The sequence below is a fragment of the Rhinopithecus roxellana genome, chromosome 19 (genome assembly GCF_007565055.1).
Source record: "Rhinopithecus roxellana isolate Shanxi Qingling chromosome 19, ASM756505v1, whole genome shotgun sequence".
NCBI lineage: Eukaryota > Metazoa > Chordata > Mammalia > Primates > Cercopithecidae > Rhinopithecus > Rhinopithecus roxellana.
The window spans coordinates 3,340,250-3,363,233 of NC_044567.1; the positions used below are offsets into that span (position 1 = coordinate 3,340,250).

The 22,984-nt window shown below is 43.8% G+C and overlaps 1 protein-coding gene across 4 annotated transcripts in view; it reads left to right on the forward strand.

Moving 5' to 3' along the window:
- FBXL20 (F-box and leucine rich repeat protein 20) overlaps positions 1-22,984 on the forward strand; it is a 149,416-nt gene that overhangs the window by 124,966 nt on the left and 1,466 nt on the right. For all 4 annotated transcript variants that reach the window (XM_010379315.2, XM_010379317.2, XM_010379316.2 and 1 more), the window contains 6 exons: positions 1,172-1,246; positions 8,691-8,821; positions 13,915-13,975; positions 15,494-15,538; positions 19,137-19,193; positions 20,203-20,415. In XM_010379315.2, the coding sequence (XP_010377617.1) occupies positions 1,172-1,246; positions 8,691-8,821; positions 13,915-13,975; positions 15,494-15,538; positions 19,137-19,193; positions 20,203-20,415 (582 nt within the window). The remainder of the gene's footprint in view (positions 1-1,171; positions 1,247-8,690; positions 8,822-13,914; positions 13,976-15,493; positions 15,539-19,136; positions 19,194-20,202; positions 20,416-22,984) is intronic.

Consider the following 22,984-nt stretch of genomic DNA (forward strand, 5'->3'; position numbering starts at 1 on the left):
CCAAGGGCATAGCAGCCTGCATTTTATAATATTGATGCTTATTTCCTGCCAGTCACATTACAAATCCAACATATTTTGTCATTAAAAATTTTACTATCTCAGTGTTTTATAGTGAAAAAACGAATTGATTAGTTGGCCTCTGGAAAGAAATGAGTGGATTTAAATTGTGACTGACAAACTAAGGCTAGGCTCTACTTTATTTTCTTAATGGTTACTAAAACCATAACTTGGGATTCCATTAAAAATGCCCTGATTCTTTTATCATGATGAGAGGGGTTCCATTGTTCGAAAGAGAATTTCAGATGTATGACTGCCTTAAAACAACAACTTGAGCTTCTGGTTATTTATGGAATCCTGAAAAATACTGATTGGAATATATCATTATAATCAGTTACTTACCATCTGTTCTCAGCACTGTAAGCATGGCACCTATCTTCCAGTGGGAGATGGACACTGGATTCCTTTCTTGGCTGTTTTTCCTCAAAGTTTGTTTATGAAAAACTTTATAAGGGGTGTGTAGAAGTTTGAAAATTATTTTAGTTTCATGGGCCCTCAGCAAAATGCTGTCAGGTATATTTAATTTATCAGAAGTAAAACCCATAAAAACTAGGCAGTGTTAACTTCATCTTTGTTCTTGATGTGATGATAATGTGAATTTGAATGTGGTCAAAGCTGATTTTAAATCCTGAGAATCATAATAGAATTATACTGTTATGTGATCATAGCTTATTTTCTGGTTCATTGTTCCTTCAAAACTTGGTTGGCTGGGCCGGGTGCGGTGGCTCAAGCCTGTAATCCCAGCACTTTGGGAGGCCGAGACGGGCAGATCACGAGGTCAGGAGATCGAGACCATCCTGGCTAACACGGTGAAACCCCGTCTCTACTAAAAAAAATACAAAAAACTAGCCGGGCGCGGTGGCGGGCACCTGTAGTCCCAGCTACTCAGGAGGCTGAGGCAGGAGAATGGCGTAAACCCGGGAGGCGGAGCTTGCAGTGAGCTGAGATCCGGCCACTGCACTCCAGCCTGGGCGACAGAGCGAGACTCCGTCTCAAAAAAAAAAAAACAAACTTGGGTGGCTGTGTTAGAATGTATGAATGAATGTGTACATTCTTTAATCTTTCTCCTTTGAAACAATGTCAGTAATCATTTTTTTCTTACTTTTTAATCTAGCTAGAAGATGAAGCTCTCAAGTACATAGGTGCACACTGCCCTGAACTGGTGACTTTGAACTTGCAGACTTGCTTGGTAAACATCCCTTCTCACAACTCTTCTGTTTTAGTAATTCATTTCATTAAAACTATTTTAAGAGCTTCAGTCATCAGGACCAGTATTGTTTTTCTACCACAACCCTAGTGACAAAGTAAACACACAGATGACATGCTTAACAATATACTCATTCCTAGAGGCCTTGACATAGATAAGATAGGAGGTAGCTAGCTTATGCAGAATTCTAGATGAGCTAACTGTAGCTCCACCCCTTTCTTACATACTTAAAAAAACCGTCTACTTTTAAAATGTAATTGATTCACAAATTTAGTATTTAAAATTGCAGTCAAGCTGGGCACGGTGGCTCATACCTGTAATCCTAGCACTTTGGGAGGGTGAAGCAGGCAGATTGCTTGAGTCCAGGAGTATGAGACCAGCCTAGGCAACATGGCAAAACCCTGTCTCTACAAAAGGTATAAAAATTAGCTGGGTTTGGTGATGTCTGCCTGTAGTCCCAGATACTTGGGAGGCTGAGGTGGGAAGATCAATTGAGCTTGGGATGTTGAGGTGCAATGAGCTGAAATCATGCCAGAGCACTCCAGCTCGGGCAACAGAGTGAGACCTTGTCTCAAAAAATAAATAAGAAGACGAACAATATATACTTGTCAAATTATTTTCAATTGGCATCTATATTTTAGTGTTTTGACTTGTTCAAACTATTAGCTTTTTTGTGTCTACCCCAAAACCTCTGAATTTTACTCAGATAATTTGCTGAAACTATTCAGGCACCTAGAATGTTAACAGTACATCTTTATTTAATTTTATTATTTATTTATTTTTTTTTGAGGCAGAGTCTTACTCTGTCACCCAGGCTCGAGTGCAGTGATGAGATCTGCACTCACTGCATCCAACCTCCACCTCCTAGGCTCAAGCGATTCTCCTGCCTCAGCCTCCTTCATAGCTGGGATTACACGCCACACCCAGGTTTTTTTTTTTTTTTTTTTTGAGACAGAGTCTCACTCTGTCACCCAGGCTAGAGTGCAGTGGTGACACTGCACTAAGCTCATTGCAACCTCTGCTATCTCTGCTCATTGCAACCTCTGCTGCCTGGGTTCAAGCAATTCTCCTACCTCCGCCTCCTGAGTATCTACAATTACAAGTGTGTATCACCACGCCTGGCTAATTTTTTTTTTTTTTTTTTTTTTTTTTTTTTTTTTTTTTTGAGACCGAGTCTCACACTGTTGCTGGGGCTGGAGTGCAGAGGTGCCATCTTGGCTCACTGCAACTTCAGCCTCCCAGGTTCAAGCGATTCTCCCTGCCTCAGTCTCCCAAGTAGCTGGGATTATAAGCGCCCGTCACCATGCCCGGCTGATTTTTTTTGTATTTTTAGTAGAGATGGGGTTTTACTATGTTGGCCAGGCTGGTCTTGAACTCCTGACCTCAGGTGATCTGCCTGCCTCAGCCTCCCAGAGTGCTGGGATTATAGGTATAAGCCACTGCCCTGGCCATATTTTTGAGACAGAGTCCTGTTCTGTTACGCAGGCTGGAATGCAGTGGTATGATTTTTGCTCACCTTCACCTCCTGGGCTCAAGTGATTCTCCCACCTCAGCCTCCCTAGTAGTTGGAACTACAGACATGCACCACCACACTCAGCTAATTTTTGTATTTTTTTTGTAGAAATGGGGTTTCGCCATGTTAGCCAGGTTGGTCTCGAATTCCTGAGCTCAAGTAATCCACCTGGCTTAGCCTCCCAAAGTGCTGGGAATACAGGCGTGAGCCACATGCCTGGCCAACAGTACACCTTTAGCGTTTTTCTCTTGCCTTAAAAATTACAAATGTATTTGCCTTGGAGTGAGAGTTGCTCATGGCAAAGAAAAAAGTCATGAGTTCCTTTTTTTTTTTTTTTTTTTTTATTTGTTGAAGTCTCACTGTCACTCAGGCTGGGATCATAGCTCACAGCGACCTCCAGCTACAGGGCTCAAGCAATCCTCCCACTTCAGCGTTCTGAATAGCTTGGTTTACAAGTGTGTGCCATCACACCTGGCTAAGTTTTTAATTTTTTGTAGAGATAGGGTCTCCCTATGTTGCCAGGCTGGTCTCAAACGTCTGGGCTCAAGCAATCCGCCTGCCTCAGCCTCGCAAAGTGCTCTTCCTTACAATTCTGATTACTATAGTTGCTGACTAAGAATTTGCCTGATTTCATTTTATTTATTTATTTATTTATTTATTTATTTATTTATTTATTTATTTATTTAGAGACGGAGTCTCGCTCTGTTGCCCAGGCTGGAGTGCAGTTCGCTGCAACCTCCAGGAGGTTCAAGCAATTCTCCTGCCCCACCTTCCCAAGTAGCTGGGATTACAGGGCGTGCCACCATGCCTGGCTAATTTTAGTAGAGATGGAGTTTTGCCATGTTGGCCAGGCTGGTCTAGAACTCCTGAACTCAAGTGATCTGCTGGCTTTGGCCTCCCAAAGTGCTCAGATTACAGGTGTGAGCCATTGCACCCAGCCATGATTTCATATTTAAGACTGGAATGTGGCCAGGCACAATGGCTCATGCCTGTGATCCCAACACTTTGGGAGGCCGAGACGGTGGATCGTTTGAGGTCAGGAGATTGAGACCAGCCTGGCCAACATGGTGAAACCCCATCTCCACTAAAAATACAAAAATTACCCGGGCGTAGTGGTGTGTGCCCGTAATCCCAGCTACTTGGGAGGCTGAGGCAGGAGAATCGCTTGAACCCAGGAGGTGGAGGTTGCAGTGAGCCGAGATTGCACCATTGTACTCCAGCCTGGGTGACAGAGTCAGACTCCATCTCAAAAAAAAAAAAAAAAAAAAAAAAGACTGAAATGTTTACTCTTGAGAGATCAGCCACAATTATTGTAAACATGAAATCATCTTACAATGCCAAAGAAAAACTATTCCTGGAGAGCTTCGTGTGTGTGTGTGTGTGTGTGTGTGTACGCACACATGCGTGCATGCGTGTGCCTGTAATCCCAGCACTTTGGGAGGCTGAGGTGGGTGAATCACCTGAGGTCAGCAGTTCGAGACCGACCTGGCCAACTTGGTAAAACCCCATCTCTACTAAAGATACAAAAACCATCCAAGTATGGTGGTGTGCGCCTGTAATCCCAGCTATTCAGGAGTCTGAGGCAGGAGACTCACTTGAACCTGGGAGGCGGAGGTTGCAGTGAGCCAAGATCACGCCACTGCATTCCAGCCTGGGCAGCAGAGCGAGACTCTGTCTCAAAAAAAAAAAAAAAAAAAAAACTGGGCGCAGTGGCTCACGCCTATAATCCCAGCACTCTGGGAGGCCAAGGCGGGCGGATCACAAGGTCAGGAGATTGAGACCATCCTGGCTAACATAGTGAAACCCCGTCTCTACTAAAAAATACAAAAAGTTAGCCAGGCCTGGTGGTGGGCACCTGTAGTGCCAGCTAATTCGGAGGCTGAGGCAGGAGAAAGGCGTGAACCCGGGAGGCAGAGCTTTCAGTGAGCTGAGATCATGCCACTGCACTCCAGCCTGGGCGACAGAGTGAGACTCCGTCTCAAAAAAAACAAAAGCAAAAACAAAAAACAATTGTGAGTGTGTGTGTATGTATAAGCACACACATACATGTACACATATATTTACGCACTATATACGTATACATTACATACACATATAGACATAAATATGTACATAACATTTGCAGGTTTAATTTGGTGTTTCTTCATCCTTCCAGCAGGCAGGAATCACAGTGAACTTAAAGAACCAATTCTGGCCGGGTGCGGTGGCTCAAGCCTGTAATCCCAGCACTTTGGGTGGCCAAGATAGGCGGATCATGAGGTCAGGAGATCGAGACTATCCTAGTTAACATGGTGAAACACCGTCTCTACTAAAATACAAAAAAATTAGCTGGGCGTGGTGGCAGGCACCTGTAGTCCCAGCTACTCGGGAGGCTGAGACAGGAGAATGGCGTGAACCCGGGAGGCAGAGCTTGCAGTGAGCCGAGATCGTGCCACTGTACTCCAGCCTGGGTGACAGGGCGAGACTGTGTCTCAAAAAAAAAAAAAAAAAAAAAGAACCAATTCTATCTTATGTGTATTTTATTGTTTTCCTTCACCCAAATCTTAGTACAGGAGTCATTTCTTTCCTACAGGGTGATAAAATGATTCTCAACATTCATGAGATTTCGTGCTCTGCCCAAAGCTGTTGAGGTGATTAAAGCACATTTTTGATTCTTTGATTTTCTTGATAGATTTGAAAAACACAGAAGTTTAGTAAATTTGACTTTTTTTTTTTGAGACGGAGTTTTGCTCTTGTTGCCCAAGCTGGAGTACAATGACATGATCTTGGCTCACTGCAACCTCTGCCTCCTGGGTTCAAGTGATTCTCCTGCCTCAGCCTCCCTAGTAGCTGGGATTACAGGCACATGCCACCATGTCTGGCTAATTTTTTGTATCTTTAGTAGAAACGGGGTTTCACCATGTTAGGCTGGTCTCAAACTCCTGACCTCAAGTGATCTGCCCACCTCAGCCTCCCAAAGTGCTGAGATCACAGATGCGAGCCACCGTGCCTGGCCTACAATTTTTTAAAGTATTGACAGTATGACTTAACACATCTTTCTTCCTCAGTACTCTCCTATACAAAGGAAAGGGCAGCACAGCCCTATAGTACTTTTCTAATATTGTGTGGCACAAATATCTTTGGCCTGCTAAATTTGCATGTTTATTGATTCTTATTTCCCTCTGTACGTCTCGGCTATCGTAGTCTAAAGACAGTACATCATGTTTGTATGGCACTTTTTTAGCTGCCTCCATGTGTGTTAATATTTCATTACTTGATCCTCATTAGTATCTGCCTTAGCATCCAATTTTTTAATCTATATTTGTGTCAGTTGCATGATATTGAAAACATGATTTAAGCAGTGGATATTAAAAGTTGTGGGATTTTGTTTTTTCAGTTGTCCTTGTAATTTATGAACATGACTTTATTAAACAGAGATGAGAAGAGAGCTATTATTTTTAGGCCTACACAAAATTAGTGAATCTGGAGGACAAATTGAAGTGCTGATAGTATCCACCATATTAAGATGTTTATATGTAACTTTTCTTTTTTTTTTTTTTTTTCTTTCTTCCTTTCCTTTTTTTTTTTAAAGGGAGTTGGGGTGGTCTCATTATATTGCCCAGACTGGCCTTGAACTCCTGGGCTAAAGTGGTCATCTCACTTCAGCATCCTGAGTAGCTGGGACTGTAGGCATGTGTGCTTGTATTATTTTTAAAAATATAACATCTTTGATGTGAGGTGGCTTATTGTGCAACAAATTACTCAGTTGGTTAGAAAACAACCAGATATTATTTATGAAATATTTGTACCAGGGTGGCTCATGCTTGTAATCCCAGCACTTTGGGAGGCTGAGGTGGTCGGATCACAAGGTCAGGAGTTCAAGACCAGCCTGGCTAACATGGTGAAACCCTATCTCTACTAAAAATACAAAAATTAGCCGGGCGTGGTAGCACTTGACTGTGCCCAGCTACTCAGGAGGCTGAGGCAGGAGAATCGCTTGAACCCTGGAGATGGAGGTTGCAGTTAGCCGAAACTGCGCCACTGTACTCCAGCCTGGTGACAGAGGGAGACTCCCTCTCAAAAAATAAAAGAAGAAATATTTGTACCGGTTTAAAGATAGTCCCTCTAAATCATCATGGAAGAGATAAAATAATTTACTAAAATTTTTAAAGTATATATGTAACATCTTTGAATGTATATTCATTTTCATTTTAAATTAAAGCAAGATAACTTAGAATAATTTTTATTTTAATTTTTAATTGTTATATATATTTATAATTTTTTTATAATAGAGGTGGGGCTTAGCCATGTTGCCCAGGCTGTTCTGGAACTTCTGAGCTCAGGTGTAAGCCACCATCCATGCATGACCAATAATTAACTTTCTTTTTTTTTCTTTCTTTTTTCTTTTGTTTTGAGAAGGAGTCTTGCTCTGTCGCCCAGGCTAGAGTGCAATGGCGCAATCTTGGCTCACTGCAACCTTAACCTCCCAGGTTAAAGTGATTCTCCTGCCTTAGCCTCCCAAGTAGCTGGGATTACAGGCATCTGCCACTGCACCTGGCTAATTTTTGTATTTTTAGTAGAGACCGGGTTTCACCATCTTGGCCAGGCTGGTCTCCAACTCCTGACCTCGTGATCCACCCGCCTCGGCCTCCCAAAGTGCTGGGATTACAGGCTTGAGCCACCATGCCTGGCCCCAATAACTAACTTCCCTCCCTCACTCCTTCTTGCTTGCTTTATTCTCTTCCTTCCCTTCCCGTCCCTTCCTTTCCTTTCCTTTCTTCTTTCCTTTCTTTCTTCCTTTCTTTCATTCCTTTCTTCCTTTCCCTTCATTTCACTTCCCTTCCTTTTCCTTCCCTTCCTTTCCCTTCCCTTCCTTTCCCTTCCCTTCTTTCTCTTGCCCTTCCCCTTCCCTTTCCCTTTCCCTTCCTCTTCCCTCTACCTTCCCCTTCCCCTTTCTTTCCCCTTCCCCTTCCCTTTTCCTTCCCTTTCCGTTTCCTCCCAGCGTGCTTGTATTACATGTGTGAGCCACTGCACCCAGCCTAATAACTTATAAAATGTACAAAATTGTGTCTGAGTTAGATGCAACTCTTTTATCTCCATAAATTAGGATGTTCTTTATATTATAGAACTAAAATACAGAAGTAAATGGATGCTGTGACTGATACAAGATTGCAACTGTCATCCACAGTTTAATTTTTTTCACTAACTTATCGGTGTCAATTTGAACTTTTAGATATATTTATACTACTAAAATACTTACATCCTTATCTTTTTTCTAGGTTTTAATATTATTTAATTGAGGCCAGGCACGGTGGCTCAAGCCTGTAATTCAAGTACTTTGGGAGGCTGAGGTGGGCGGATCACTTGAGGCCAGGAGTTCGAGACCAGCCTGGCCAACATGGCAAAACCCCGTCTCTACTAAAAATACAAAAAAAAATTGCTGGACATGGTGGTGTGCACTTGTAGTCCCAGCTCCTCGGGAGGCTGAGGTATGAGAATCGCTTGAACCTGGGAGGTGGAGGTTGCAGTGAGCCAAGATTGCGCCACTGCACTCCAGCCTGGGTGATAGAGTGAGACTCTGTCTCCAAATAAATAAATAAATAAATAAATAAAATTATTTAATTTAACCTAAACTATGATGTACCCTATGCTGATCCCAGTTCCATTAGAATTCCATTTTAGCTTTTAACAGAATTATATTATAGCTTCTTCCCTTTGCACCAAAGGTGAGCATAGATCCTCTTGCAGACTAAATCAGGAACTGGAAGGAAGAAACAACGTGTGTTCATTTTCTTTTAGGTCTGCTATCTGATGAATGTGTTGAGCATGTCTTGATTTCCTTTTTGGTGATTATTTTCACAGAGCTATCATTTTTCTTCTTCTGTTTTGCTAAGATACTAATATCTATGAATTTTTTTGCTCTTGTTTTTTTAGCAAATCACAGATGAAGGTCTCATTACTATATGCAGAGGGTGCCATAAGTTACAATCCCTTTGTGCCTCTGGCTGCTCCAACATCACAGATGCCATCCTGAATGCTCTAGGTCAGAACTGCCCACGGCTTAGGTAAACATTTCTTGTTTAGCTAAAAAAAATCGTAAAACAAAAGTTTCCTTTACCCATATTTCTTCCTTGGAACTTTGGAATTTTAAGGTAGACACTGCAGATGCTTTGAAATGTTAAGGTAGTTAAGCACCTTTTAGATGCCCACCTACTTGCTTTTTGTACCTCATTTGATTTCATGTAATTGGCGTGAACCAAGGGGTGACAATCCCCAAATTCTACTACTTGCTATCCATACTAGAAAAAAAATCAACATTTTATTACTTGAGATAGAAAGAAAGGTATTCTCTCTTATTAATGCTTTTATATAATTCTTTTCTCAAAGTAGTTTTTAAAGGTCCACACTGAGGTCATTTATGTCATGGTAATGATACCAGATACGTAGCAGGGGGTACTATATTTAAAAATAAAAAACAGGCCGGGCACGGTGGCTCAAGCCTGTAATCCCAGCACTTTGGGAGGCCGAGACGGGCGGATCACGAGGTCAGGAGATCGAGACCCTCCTGGCTAACACGGTGAAACCTCGTCTCTACTAAAAAAAAAAAATACAAAAAACCAGCCGGGCGAGGTGGCGGGCGCCTGTAGCCCCAGCTACTCGGGAGGCTGAGGCAGGAGAATGGCTTAAACCCGGGAGGCGGAGCTTGCAGTGAGCTGAGATCCGGCCGCTGCACTCCAGCCTGGGCGACAGAGCGAGACTCTGTCTCAAAAAAAAAAAAAAGAAATTAAAAAAATTTAAAAAATAAAAAACACTGTTACAGGAGTACCTCTTTTGTACTGATGGGCTTTTAAAACAGCCTTATTTCTCTCTGGCTCCTCAGTTTGAAGAATGCTGTGTTTTTTACTTTTTGTAGAGACGGGATCAGGCTGTGTTGCTCAGGGTGACCTCAAACTCTTGACTTCCGGGGATTCTCCTGCCTCAGCTTCCCAAAGTGTTGAGATTACAAGCGAGAGCCACTGTGCCCAGCCTATTATTGTCTTTTGAGGCAGTATTGGGTAGGCCTGCCTCAATCTCCTGGGTTCAAGTGATCCTGTCACCTCAGCCTCAGGAGTAGCTGGGACTAAAGACATATGCTACCACACCTCGCTACACTTTTTGTTCTCTAAAATAAACTTACATAGTACTTGTAAATTAGGTGTTGCTTTAGGTGCTTAACAAATACTGATTCAGGCCCAGGTGCTGTGGCGCACACCTGTAATCCCAGCATTTAGGGAGGCCGAGGCTAAAAGATCGCTTGAGCCCAGGAGTTTGAAACCAGCATGGGCAACATGGCGGAACCCTGTCTCTACAAAAAATTAAAAAATTAGCCAGGCATGGTGGTGTGTGCCTTGTAGTCCCAGCTACTCAGGAGGCTAAAGTGAGAGGATCACTTGAGCCCAGGAGGTCAAGGCTACAGTGAGCTAAGATTACACTGCGGCCCTCTAATCTGGGCAACAGAGTGAGACTCTTGCTCAATAGCATTAATAATTTGTTTAATCTCCATAGCACCATATAAGCACTATTATCGCCTTTTTTTTTCTTTTTGGAGACAGAGTCTCGCTCTGTCACCCTGGCTGGAGTGCAGTGGCGCAATCTGGACTCACTGCACTCTCCATCACCTGGGTTCAAGCAATTAGCCTGCCTCAGCCTCCCTAGTAGCTGGGACTACAGGCGAGCGCCACCACACCCAGTTAATTTTTGTATTTTTGGTAGACAACATGGCTTTCACCATGTTGGCCAGGATGGTCTCCTGACCTTATGATCCGCCCCCCTGAGCCTCCCAAAGTGCTGGGATTACAGGCGTGAGCCACCACACCCAGCCTTGTTATCGCCACTTTATAGATGAGAAAACTGAAGCACAAAGAGACAAAGTAACCTGCTCGAGGTCTCAGCTAGTTAGTGTAGGAACAAGTATTCAACCCAGGAGCTCTGGCTCCTGAGCCTATGAAGCCACTTTTCTTACGTATAAAAGTCATTGTAGGCCTGGCGCGGTGGCTCAAGCCTGTAATCCCAGCACTTTGGGAGGCCGAGACGGGCGGATCACGAGGTCAGGAGATCGAGACCATCCTGACGAACATGGTGAAACCCCGTCTGTACTAAAAAAATACAAAAAACTAGCCAGGCGAGGTGGCAGGTGCCTGTAGTCCCAGCTACTCAGGAGGCTGAGGCAGGAGAATGACGTAAACCCAGGAGGCAGAGCTTGCAGTGAGCTGAGATCCGGCCACTGCACTCCAGCCTGGGCAACAGAGTGAGACTCCGTCTCGAAAAAAAAAAAAATCATTGTAAAGCTATAAAACTTTGAGAAATTTTTTTCTGATGATTACCTGGCCTAACCATAATTGTTGAAAGAACTTTTGTGGCCAGGCGCAGTGGCTCCCACCTGTAATCCCAGCACTTTGGGAAGCTGAGGCGGGTGGATCACCTGAGGTCAGGAGTTTGAGACCAGCCTGGTCAACATGGTGAAACCTCGTCTCTACTAAAAATACAAAAATGACAGGTGTGGTGGCCTACTCCTGTAATCCCAGCTACTCGGGAGGCTGAGAAAGGAGAACTGCCTGAACCCAGGTGGCAGAGGTTGCAGTGAGCTGAGATTGCACCACTGCACTCCCAACCTGGGTGGCAGAGTGAGAGAGACTCTGTCTTCAAAAAAAAACCTTTTGCCTACAATATCAAAATTTCTTTTTTTTTTTTTTTTTTGAGGCGGAGTCTTGCTCTGTTGCCCGGACTGGAGTGCAGTGGCCAGATCTCAGCTCACTGCAAGCTCTGCCTCCCGGGTTTACGCCATTCTCCTGCCTCAGCCTCCCGAGTAGCTGGGACTACAGGCGCCCGCCACCTCGCCCGGCTAGTTTTTTGTATTTTTATTAGAGACGGGGTTTCACCATGTTAGCCAGGATGGTCTCGATCTCCTGACCTCATGATCCGCCCGTCTCGGCCTCCCAAAGTGCTGGGATTACAGACTTGAGCCACCGCGCCCGACCATATCAAAATTTCTTAAGAGAACATGGACCTGTTGGTCAAAATTAGTAATATCAAAAGCCTAGAGTGTTCCTCAGGAGCTAGGGAGGTAATCAAACCTCTCTGAAAATCTTACACATTATCCTTTTCAACTTTAGAGAGAGGAGTCTTCAGCTCCAACTTCCTGTATGGTTCATTACATTGTTAGAATGGAAAAGCTCTCAACCGTGAAAATCAAAAGTTATGTTCCAGTCAGATCATGTTTTCCCATTAGGTAGCATTCATTTCTTTCTTTCTTTCTTTTTTTGAGACAGAGTTTGGCTCTGTTGCCCAGGCTGGAGTGCAGTGGCGTGATCTTGGCTCACTGTAACCTCCTCCTCCCAGGTTCAAGCAATTTCCGTGCCTCAGCCTCCAGAGTAGCCAGGATTACAGGCATGCACTGTCATGCCTAGCTAATTTTTTTGGTATTTTTGGTAGAGACTGGGTTTTGCTGTGTTGACCAGGGTAGTCTCAAACTCCTGGCCTCAGATGATCTGCCCTCCCAAAGTTCTGGGATTACAGGCATGAGTCACTGTACCTGGCCATCTCTTGGAATTTTTAAAAAAAAAAATTTTATTTTTTTATTTTTTTTTTTTTTTTGAGACAGAGTCTCGCTCTGTTGCCAGGCTGGAGTGCAGTGGCATGACCTCAGCTCACTGCAAACTCCACCTTTTGGGTTCAAGTGATTGTCCTGCCTCAACCTCTCAAATAGCTGGGACTACAGGTGCCCACCACCATGCCTGGCTAATTTTTTGTATTTTTAGTAGAGACAGGGTTTCACCATGTTGGCGAGGCTGGTCTCGAACTCCTGACCTCAAGTGATCCACATGCCTCAGCCTCCCAAAGTCCAGGGATTACAAGTGTGAGCCACTGTGCCCGGCCAGAAATTTTAAATTTTTTTTATACAGGTGATGTCTTGGTATGTTGCCCAGGCTGGTCTTGAACTCCTAAGCTCAAGCCTCCTGCCTCAGCCTCCTGAAGTGCTGGGATTATAGGTGTGAGCCACAACACCCTGCCATCCATTTCTCATTGATTTTCGGTTGATAATTATTTCCTATACTTTAATTTTTTTCAGCTTCAGTAGTAAGAGTTTTATAAACAGACATGTTCATTGTTACCATTATATGAAGGTCACCCAACTTTTCACAGAAGAGAGCTACTTTTGATTCCCCAATCCTGTGGTTGGTATTTAGGTTGGAGTTTAACAGTTGCTTAATAAGAGGTGAATGGCTGCCAGCTCAGCTTCCCTCTCTACTGGGCCTCTCTGGGAGCCTGTGGGAGAAAGCAGGAAGCTTTCACAAGTCTAGAATTTCATATTTGGGACAGACCTGTAATTAAGCAGCCGCTTTGTCACTTTTTTTTTTTTTTTTGAGTTGGAGTCTCACTCTGTTACCCAGGCTGGAGTTCAGTGGCAGGATCTTGGCTCACTGCAACCTCCGCCTCCAGGATTCAAGCGATTGTCCTGCCTCAGCCTCCTGAGTAGCTGGGACTACAGGCGCGTGCCTCCACACCTGGCTAGTTTTTGTATTTTTAATAGAGATGGGGTTTCACCATGTTGACCAGGCTGGTCTCGAACTCCTGACCTCAGGTGATCCGCCTGCCTCAGCCTCCCAAAGTGTTGGGATTATAGGCATGAGCCACCATGTCCAGCCTGTCACATTTTTTTTAAAGCAATTTAAATCTAAGTGAATCTACTTCTAAAATAGGAAAGAAAATAATTCATTCCAGCAAGTGATTAACTGAAATAGAGTATCTCCATTTCCTTTGTTTTCTAGGAGCAGGCTGCCCTCTGGGGGTAAGCAGTATGCCATGAAGAAGGCTTTTAATGCATTTCATGCATTTTGGCATTAACTACAAGCTTCAGTTATATTCTTCTGTGTTCATTGATTGCATCACCCTGAAATGTGATATTTACAGGACCACTTTATGATGACTCCATGAAAATGAATGGCAAGATCTGTATACAGACTTGCTTAGTTATTAATGTCATTCTATATTATAAAGTCCTTAGAGAATAGAATATTGTTTTTGTAAATCTTACTGTTTTAATAAACTCAGTTTTCAGGGACTAAGAGCTTGACTTTCACTGTGTGTGTGTGTTGTGTGTGTGTTTTTTTTTTAACAGAATATTGGAAGTGGCAAGATGTTCTCAATTAACAGATGTGGGCTTTACCACTCTAGCCAGGGTAAGTATTTTCTTTTGGTTCCATAGGTTTGTTTCCATAGGTTTTGTTAGGACTTTTTATTTTAGAAGAACAAGCAGCAAGGGAAATGTGAAATGTTAGCAGAATTGGGTGTGTGAGACAGGGTTTCACGCTATAGCTACAGACCTACTGATACCAGAAAGAACACAAACTGCTCTAGAAATGCACACATGCATGGGAGAATATTAAACCCCTTCATGATACTTTTTAAAAAAATGTTTTTTAATTTTTTGAGATGGGATCTCATTCTGTTACCCAGGCTGGAGTGCAGTGACACGATCTCGGCTCACTGCAACCTCCACCTCCCGGGTTCAGACATTTCTCCTGCCTCAGCCTCCTGAGTAGCTGGGATTACAAGCATGCACCACCACATCCAGCTAATTTTTGTATTGAGCCGCTGCACCCATCCATGAGACTTGATTCTCCACAATTTCATAACATGATACTATTAAGCAGGTGCTTCTTGGTACTTTGTGAAAAAACTTCTTGGTTATTTGGTATATGACTAGTAAGTGAAAGTAATATTGAAAGAAACTACATGTCTGGTTTTAAATGGAAAGGTTTTAGTAGATTTTCTGTATTCTCCTGAATATTTTAATACTTGGATGGGTTTACAAATTACTATATGGTAGTATTTAAAATTGTACTGACTTTGACCAGTGTTATGGGACAAGGGGATGGTTGTTTGCTTTTAGGCAGATTGATAGAATACTAATTAGGTGGGGGCCAGCACATGGCATGACTAAAGGAGGACATAGCTTGGGTGCAGTGGCTCACGCCTGTAATCCCAATATTTTGGAAGGTCAAGGCAAGCAGATCGCTTGAGCCCAGTTTGAGCCCAGCCCGGGCAACACAGCGAAATTTCATCTCTATAAGAAATACAAAAGTCTGGACGCGGTGGCTCACGCCTGTAATCGCAGCACTTTGGGAGGCCAAGGCGGGTGGATCACCTGAGGTCAGGAGTTCGAGACCAGCCCAACCAACATGGAGAAACCCTGACTTTACTAAAAATACAAAATTAGCCAGGGATGGTGGCGCATGCCTGTAATCCCAGCTACTCGGGAGGCTGAGGCAGGAGAATTGCTTGAATCCGGGAGGTGGAGGTTATAGTGAGCCGAGATCGTGCCATTGCACTCCAGCCTGGGCAACGAGCGAAACTCCGTCTCAAAAAAAGAAAAAGAAAAAGAAAAATACAAAAATTAGCCATATGTGGTGGCACATTCATATAGTCCCAGCTACTTGGGAGGCTGAGGTGGGAGAATCACCTGAACCCAGGGAGTCAGAGGCTGCAGTGAGCCATGATCACACCCACTGCACTCCAGCCTGGGTGACAGAGTGGGACCTTGTCTCAAAAGAAAGAAATAAAAATTAGCATCACACTAGCTCTGAAACACCAAAGAATTTATCAGTGTATTTAATATTACCTCTTAGTTTTCTGGCCTTAAACGTTTCTTATGTTTTAAATGTTTGTACTGTAATGTTTGGTTTTGTACTTTGTAGAATTGCCATGAACTTGAAAAGATGGACCTGGAAGAGTGTGTTCAGGTAAGATTATAGATTTTAATTCAGAAATACGTTAGACACTTAGATAATACACAACATCAGAATGTCCAATTCCCTACCCTAGTGTAGGATACTGTAGTGCCTGACAGCATTGCAGATTCTTCATTAAATAAGGTATCTTCCAGGCAGAGGTGCTCATGGTACGTGTTACAGAACTGTGGAAATATATGTCATCAATCAGGTTGCCATTAGAGAGAAAGGAGGCCCAAGCATTCAGGCCGTAAAGCTGTTAAAAATATTTCCTTAGACCTGTAGAGTTATGATACTAGGAAATAATTAAAGCCCCATCACATTGATCTATATAGCACTGCCTTTCTTTAGCTTTGCTGTATCCTAGATCCCTGGCATCATTAGCCCTGGAGACCTAACTCTGCATGGAACTCTGCTTTAAGCCAAACTGATCTCCTGATTAACAGTTTCTATTTTTTAATTATTATTATTATTATTATTTTTTGAGATGGAGTTTCACTCTTGTTGTCCAGGCTGGAGTGCAATGGCACGATCTCAGCTCACTGCAGTCTCCACCTCCCAGATTCAAGCAATTCTCCTGCCTCAGCCTCCCAAGTAGCTGGGATTACAGGCATGTGCCCCCACACCCGGCTAATTTTTTGTATTCTTAGTAGAGACGGGATTTGACTATGTTGGCCAGACTGGTTTCGAACTGACCTCAGGTGATCCACTTGCCTCGGCCTCCCAGAGTGCTGGGATTACAGGCATGAGCCACATTAACACAATTTTAAGAACTTTGAGATTATTAATTGACCAAGGAAAAACTTCCAAGATGGGACTCCACAAAAGAAAGAGCAATTAATTTTTTAATGATTAAAAATAAAGGGGGGATATGTCAGTAACCGTAAAAGCCACTTCCTTTTTTTTTTTTTTTTTTTGAGACGGAGTCTCGCTCTGTCACCTCAGCTGGAGTGCAGTGGCGCTATCTCAGCTCACTGCCAGCTCCGCCTCCCGGGTTCATGCCATTCTCCTGCCTCAGCCTCCCGAGTAGCTGGGACTACAGGTGCCCGCCACCACATCCGGCTAATTTTTCGCATTTTTAGTAGAGACGGGGTTTCACCATGTTAGCCAGGATGGTCTCGATCTCCTGACCTCGCGATCCGCCCGCCTCGGCCTCCCAAAGTGCTGGGATTACAGGCATGAGCCACCATGCCCGGCCGTAAAAGCCACTTTCTAAAAAATTACTTGTTTTATAGGCACTACTTAACAGCTATTAGTTCTTACTAAACTAAAACCTGTTCACATCCATTTATCTTATACATGCCTGAGTGTCCTCTATGTCCTTCCAGTGTTATTCCTTCTGAACAGACATGCCTGCCTGCTTGCCCACCCCTTTTCTCTACCAGTTTTTAGCCCCTGTGAAGCTATGTGTACTAGAAAATAATAAACTCAGAGTTGGAGAAGAATTTGAAAAGAAGTGCTGATTTACTTTCAGTCCTAACATAACCATGAAAACTGTTCTTCCTACCTGAATGTTCATAGTTAACCCAGATTCCAGCAGTGCCTGGCTGCCACCCTTGGGAAAATAACCTGTTATCAATACTGAGTAGTGGCATGCTTTATTAAAAATTTTAGAATGTTCCCACATTAATTTTTTTCATAGAGCACTATCTTCTGATTCCTTACTCTGATGATTCTAAGGAGATAGAACAAAGTCCAGCAAGTCGACGTTCTGGGGGACAGATTTTTTTAGAGACAGGGCCTTGCTGTTCTTGCTGTTATCGCTCAGACTGTTTTTTTTCTTGCTGTCATCGCTCAGACTGTTTTGTTTTGTTTTTTGCAGTGTGGGGTGGGGAGGACAGAGTCTCACTCTGTCGCCCAGGCTGGAGTGCAGTGGCTCAGTCTTAGCTCACTGCAACCTCCACTTCCCCAGGTTCAAGCAATTCTCCTGCCTCAGCCTCCCAAGTAGCTGGGATTATAGGTGCCCACCACCACGCCCAGCTAGTTTTTGTATTTTAGTAGAGACAGGGTTTCAACATGTTGTCCAGGCTGGTCTCAAACTCCTGACCTCGGGTGATCCACCGGCCTCAGCCTCCCAAAGTGCTGGGATTATAAGCGTGAACTACCATGTCTGGCCCTGCTCAGACTGGTTTTGAACTTCTAACCTCAAGCAGTCCTCCTGCCTCAGCCTCCCTAGCAGTTGGGACTATAGGCACAAGCCACCACAACTAGCTACTAAGGGGACAGATTTTGATTCATTTAAAAAATAAAACAGATTTTGAATAGAGCTGTCTAAAGATGAAGACTAGAGATGACTAGATGTGTTCAAATGTAGCCTGAGTGGATTCTCATAGAACAGGTTCAGGTAGCCGATGGGATTTAAACGTAAAGATTCTGTTATTTGATGATTGATTATTAAATGTTTGGACTAGAAATGTAGTCAAGAATGAGGTATGGGGGCTGGGCATGGTGGGTCACTCCTGTAATCCGAGCACGTTGGGAGGCCTAGGCGGGTGTATTACCTGAGGCCAGGAGTTCGAGACCAGCCTGGCCAATGTGGCAAACCCCCATCTCTACTAAAAATACACCGGGCACGGTAGCTCACACCTGTAGTCCTAGCACTTTGGGAGGCCGAAGTAGGTGGATCACCTGAAGTCAGGAGTTCAAGATCAGCCTGGCCAACATGATGAAACCCCGTCTCTACTAAAAATTCAAAAATTAGCTGGGCATGGTAGCACATGCCTGTAATCCCAGCTACTTGGGAGGCTGAGGCAGGAGAATCGCTTGAACCCAGGAGGCGGAGGTTGCAGTAAGCCGAGATTGTGCCACCACACTCCAGCCTGGACAACAGAGCGAGACTCCATCTCAAAAAATTAAAAAGAACTAGCCTGTGATCTCAGCCACTCAGGAGACTGAGGCACAAGAATCACTTGAACCCGGGAGGTGGAGGTTGCAGTGAGCCGAGATCATGCCACTGTACTCCAGCCTGAGCGACAGAGACTCTCTCAAAAAAAAAAAAAAAAAAAAAAAATGAGGTAGGGGCTGCTGTATACAGTGGCTCATACCTGTGATCTCAACACTTTGTGAGGCATGGCAGGAGGATTGCTTGAGCCCAAAAGTTGAAGACCAGTCTGGGTAACATAACAAGACCCTGTTTCTGCCCAAGAAAAAGTTTTAAATGTCTTGGGCATGGTGGTGCGCACCTGTCGTTCCAGCCATTCAGGAGGCTGAAGCCGGAAGATAGCTTGACCCTGGGAGGTTGAGGCTGCAGTGAGCTGTGATCGCACATGGTGGCCTTTAGAGCTTCGGGAGGTTGAGGTGGGAGGATTGCTTGAGCTCAGGAATTCAAGAGCAGCCTGGGCAACATAGGGAAACCCTGTCTCTACAAAAAAAAAAAAAATGTAATTTAAAAAATTAGGCCTGGAGGCTTGTACCTGTTGGCCCAGCTACTCAGGGGGCTGAGGTGGGAAGAGTGTTTGAGGCCAGGAGTTTTAGGCTGCAGTGAGCTATAGTTGCACCACTGCACTCTAGCTTGGGCAACAGAGCAAGACTAAAAGAAAAAACAAGAATCAGTTATGACTCAGGATTGTATTTGGATAATACCTAAAATCAACATGTGTTTTTCTTTCAGATAACAGATAGCACATTAATCCAACTTTCTATACACTGTCCTCGACTTCAAGTATTGGTGAGTTTGACTTTGAAAATTTTATGTGTTTACTGGGTTTAATCAAACGCCAGTGCTACAGTACAAGAACCCAGCTCTTAGTGTCTGGCTACCATTTTAGGAAAGGATGCTTCTCCAAATTGCCAGCTTACTGAGAACCAAAGGAGTACCTGAGTGAAGTAGGAAACAGATAAGAACTGAAAAAGTTAAATGCTTTCTCTATCAATGCTTGAGGACTGAAAACTGCCTTGGAACCTATGAGTTCTCTTTTGCAGATAACTTATACTCCAACCTGAATGATGTTTAAATTCTAGAGATCCAGGGGATGAGATGGCCCAAAATACAATTTGCTTCACCTTAAGATCAAATGTTACTGGTCTTAATGTTGTTTATCTTAAGAACCAATCAAAGCTTTACTAAGGGGAGTTCTGCTCCTACTTTCAGTGACACTAGAGGAAGGCATTCTGGGTGACTGTTCTATATCCAGGCTCAATTTTGGTGTTTGGTGGCACAGTACTATCCAAAATTGGGTCAAGATTTCTGAGTTTCCCAGGATCAGGGATTTAATAAATATTGATGAAGAGATGATGTGATGAGATGATCACACCTGACAGCTGTAAAAATCTTCAGCTAATTAATTGTTGGGGCATGTTTCTGAACCAGATATTCAATATTTAGTTCAAATTCCAGAAAACAGTGTGCATGAAAAGCTTGATTCCCATTTATCCCTGTAGAGAAGAAAAGTGTTAATTTGCAGAAGGGGTAATTTTTAAGGCTGTCTTAGTTTGTTTATGAACTAGTTCATAGTCATTACATGAATTTATAAAATATATTTAGAATCACACACCAAAATATCAATCACTGATTGCCAAAAGCATAACCCCACTTTCTCCAGTTTTTTTAATTTCACCACTTGGATCTAGTGCCAGCTCCATATTCATCAAAATCAAACCGAAATGTTTCCTTTCCAATTTACACAAGCCTAGCCAGAAGATATTTCAACATCCTTCCTTGCTCTGTTTGGCTGCAGAGTCTGTCTCACTGTGAGCTGATCACAGATGATGGAATTCGTCACCTGGGGAATGGGGCCTGCGCCCATGACCAGCTGGAGGTGATTGAGCTGGACAACTGCCCACTAATCACAGATGCGTCCCTGGAGCACTTGAAGAGCTGTCACAGCCTTGAGCGGATAGAACTCTATGACTGCCAGCAAATCACACGGGCTGGAATCAAGAGACTCAGGGTAAAAATGGCTACATAACTCTCCAGCTCTAGTGTTCTCAGCACTTTCTTCTCTTTTCTTTTTTTCTTTTTTCAAATTTAGGTTCCTATGATTTTTATATTTACTTGAACATTTAACAAGGGGGAAAAAAAAAGTGCAAACCTAAGGATAGATAGTTTTTCCCTCTGGTTCCAGAGATGGAAATTTAGGAGGAAAAGACCCACTGAAGAGAAGAAAAGCAGGTCTCCTCCCAGCAGAGTCTCTCTAATAATGTCTAGGGATTAATAACATTCCCAGATTGAAGAAAGAAAAAAAAAAAGCACGTGCCACATTTTTGTTCTGAAGGAAAGAAAGGAATAACAGAGAAAGTGTTTGGTTAAATGGGATTTAAGAATTTAATTTGTAATTGTGTTTCACATTAAGCCCTTTTCCTGGGATTCATATTTTTTAAGACAACAAGTAAAGTAGACATAGATTTTTACCTTTTCTGTCTTTCTTTTAAGAGATGGGATCTCACTCTGTTGCCCAGACAGGAGTGCAGTGGCACCTTCTTGGCACACTGCAACCTTGAACTCCTGGGCTTAAATGATCCTCCCACCTCAGGCTGCCCAGTAGCTAGGACTACAGGCACACACCACCACACCTAGCTAATTTAATGAAAAACTTGTGGGTTTTTTTTTCATTTTTTAAGACAGAGTCTCCTCTGTCACCCAGGCTGGAGTACAGTGGCTCGATCTTGGCTCACTGCAACCTCTGTCTCCCAGCCTCAAGCCGTCCTGCCACTCCAGCCTCCCAACAGCTGAGACTACAGGCGCGTGCCATCACGCCAGCCTGATTTTTTGTATTTTTGGTAGAGACAGCATTTTACTATGTTGACCAGGCTGGTTTCAAACTCCTGAGCTCAAGCAATCTGCCTGCGTTGGCCTTCCAAAGTAGTGGGATTATAGGTGTGAGCCACCATGCCCACCCTTAAAAAACTATTTTGTAGAGACAAGGTCTTACTCTGTTTGTTTCCCAGGCTGGTCTCGAATTCCTGGCCTCAAGCGATCCTCCCACCTCAGCCTCCCAAAGTTCTCAGATTACAGGTGTGAGTCACTGTGCCGGGCCGAGATTTTTACCTTTGCTTTTGGCCCTATCCACCATAATAGAGAGACCCAGGTATAGCCAAATAACTAGAAAAAGAAGTTTTTTGTTTTTCGGTTTTTTTTGAGACGGAGTTTCACTCTGTTGCCCATGCTGGAGTGCAGTGGCGCGATCTCGGCTCACTGCCTGTTCTACCTCCCGGGTTCGCACCATTCTCCTGCCTCAGCCTCCCAAGTAGCTGGGACTACAGGCACCTGCCACCACGCCCTGCTACTTTTTTTTTGTATTTTTAGTAGAGACGGGGTTTCACCGTGTTAGCCAGAATGGTCTCAATCTCCTGACCTCATGATCCGCCCACCTCAGCCTCCCAAAGTGCTGGGATTACAGGCATGAGCCACCACGCCCAGCCGAAAAAGAAGTTTTAAAAAGCTGGATGAATCTGTGTGTTAGATTGTTCTGCTCAACAGATGTTTATTGGAACATCTGCTTCACACCTGTTGTAGGAAAGACAGTGTGCTTATTCAGGCGCTTAATACCAACCTCTAGGCCAGTTGCGGTGGCTCACACCTATAATCCCAGCACTTTGGGAAGCTGAGGCAGGAGGATCACCTGAGGTCAGGAGTTAGAGACCAGCCTGGTCAACATGGCAAGACCCCATCTCTACTAAAAATACAAAAATTAGCTGAGCTTGGTGGCAGGTGCCTGTAATCCCAGCTGCTTAGGAGGCTGAGGCAGGAGAATCGCTTGAACCAGGAGGCGGAGGTTGCAGTGAGCTGAGATCGCACCATTGCACTCCAGCCTGGTCAACAAGATGAAACTCCATCTCAAAAAAAATACCAACCTCTAAAAAAATGCATGTTGGCCATATGGCCTTGAGCAAATAAAAGAGTACCAAACCTTGAGTTCCAAGTGACCTCAGTTCCTCTTCCCCTCTTCAGACCTAGAGGACTGTGAGCATAATTGCACTGGGGGAGGCCTTACAACCATTTTTTTTTTTCTTCACCAAAGAGAGCAAGAGCCACAGGTCAACTAGAGCCTCTTACGTGCCTACTTGTATTAGGGTTCCTAGACTGCCTGGCTGTCAGGAAGCTCTTCCATCTCCCAATCCTCGGGCGGACCAGTTGAGGTCAGGAGTTCGAGATCAGCCTGGCCAACATGGTGAAACCCCGTCTCTACTAAATATACAAAAATTAGCCTGGCGTGGCGGTGTGCACCTGTAATCCCAGCTACTCAGAGGCTGAGGCAGGAGAATCGCTTGAGCCTGGGATGTGGAGGTTTCAGTGAGCCAAGATCGCACCACTGCACTCCAGCCTGGCTGGGCAATAGAGTGAGACTCTGTCTCAAAAAAAAATAACAAAAACACAAACAAAAACTCAGTGTAGCTTCTTTCAGCTGTGAAAATCCAACTGGAAATCCTTTTTTGGAGAAGATAAGAAATTAATATGATGTCTTTCCTCAGTTTTTTTTTTTTTTAAGACAGAGTCTCACTTTGTCACCCAGGCTGGAG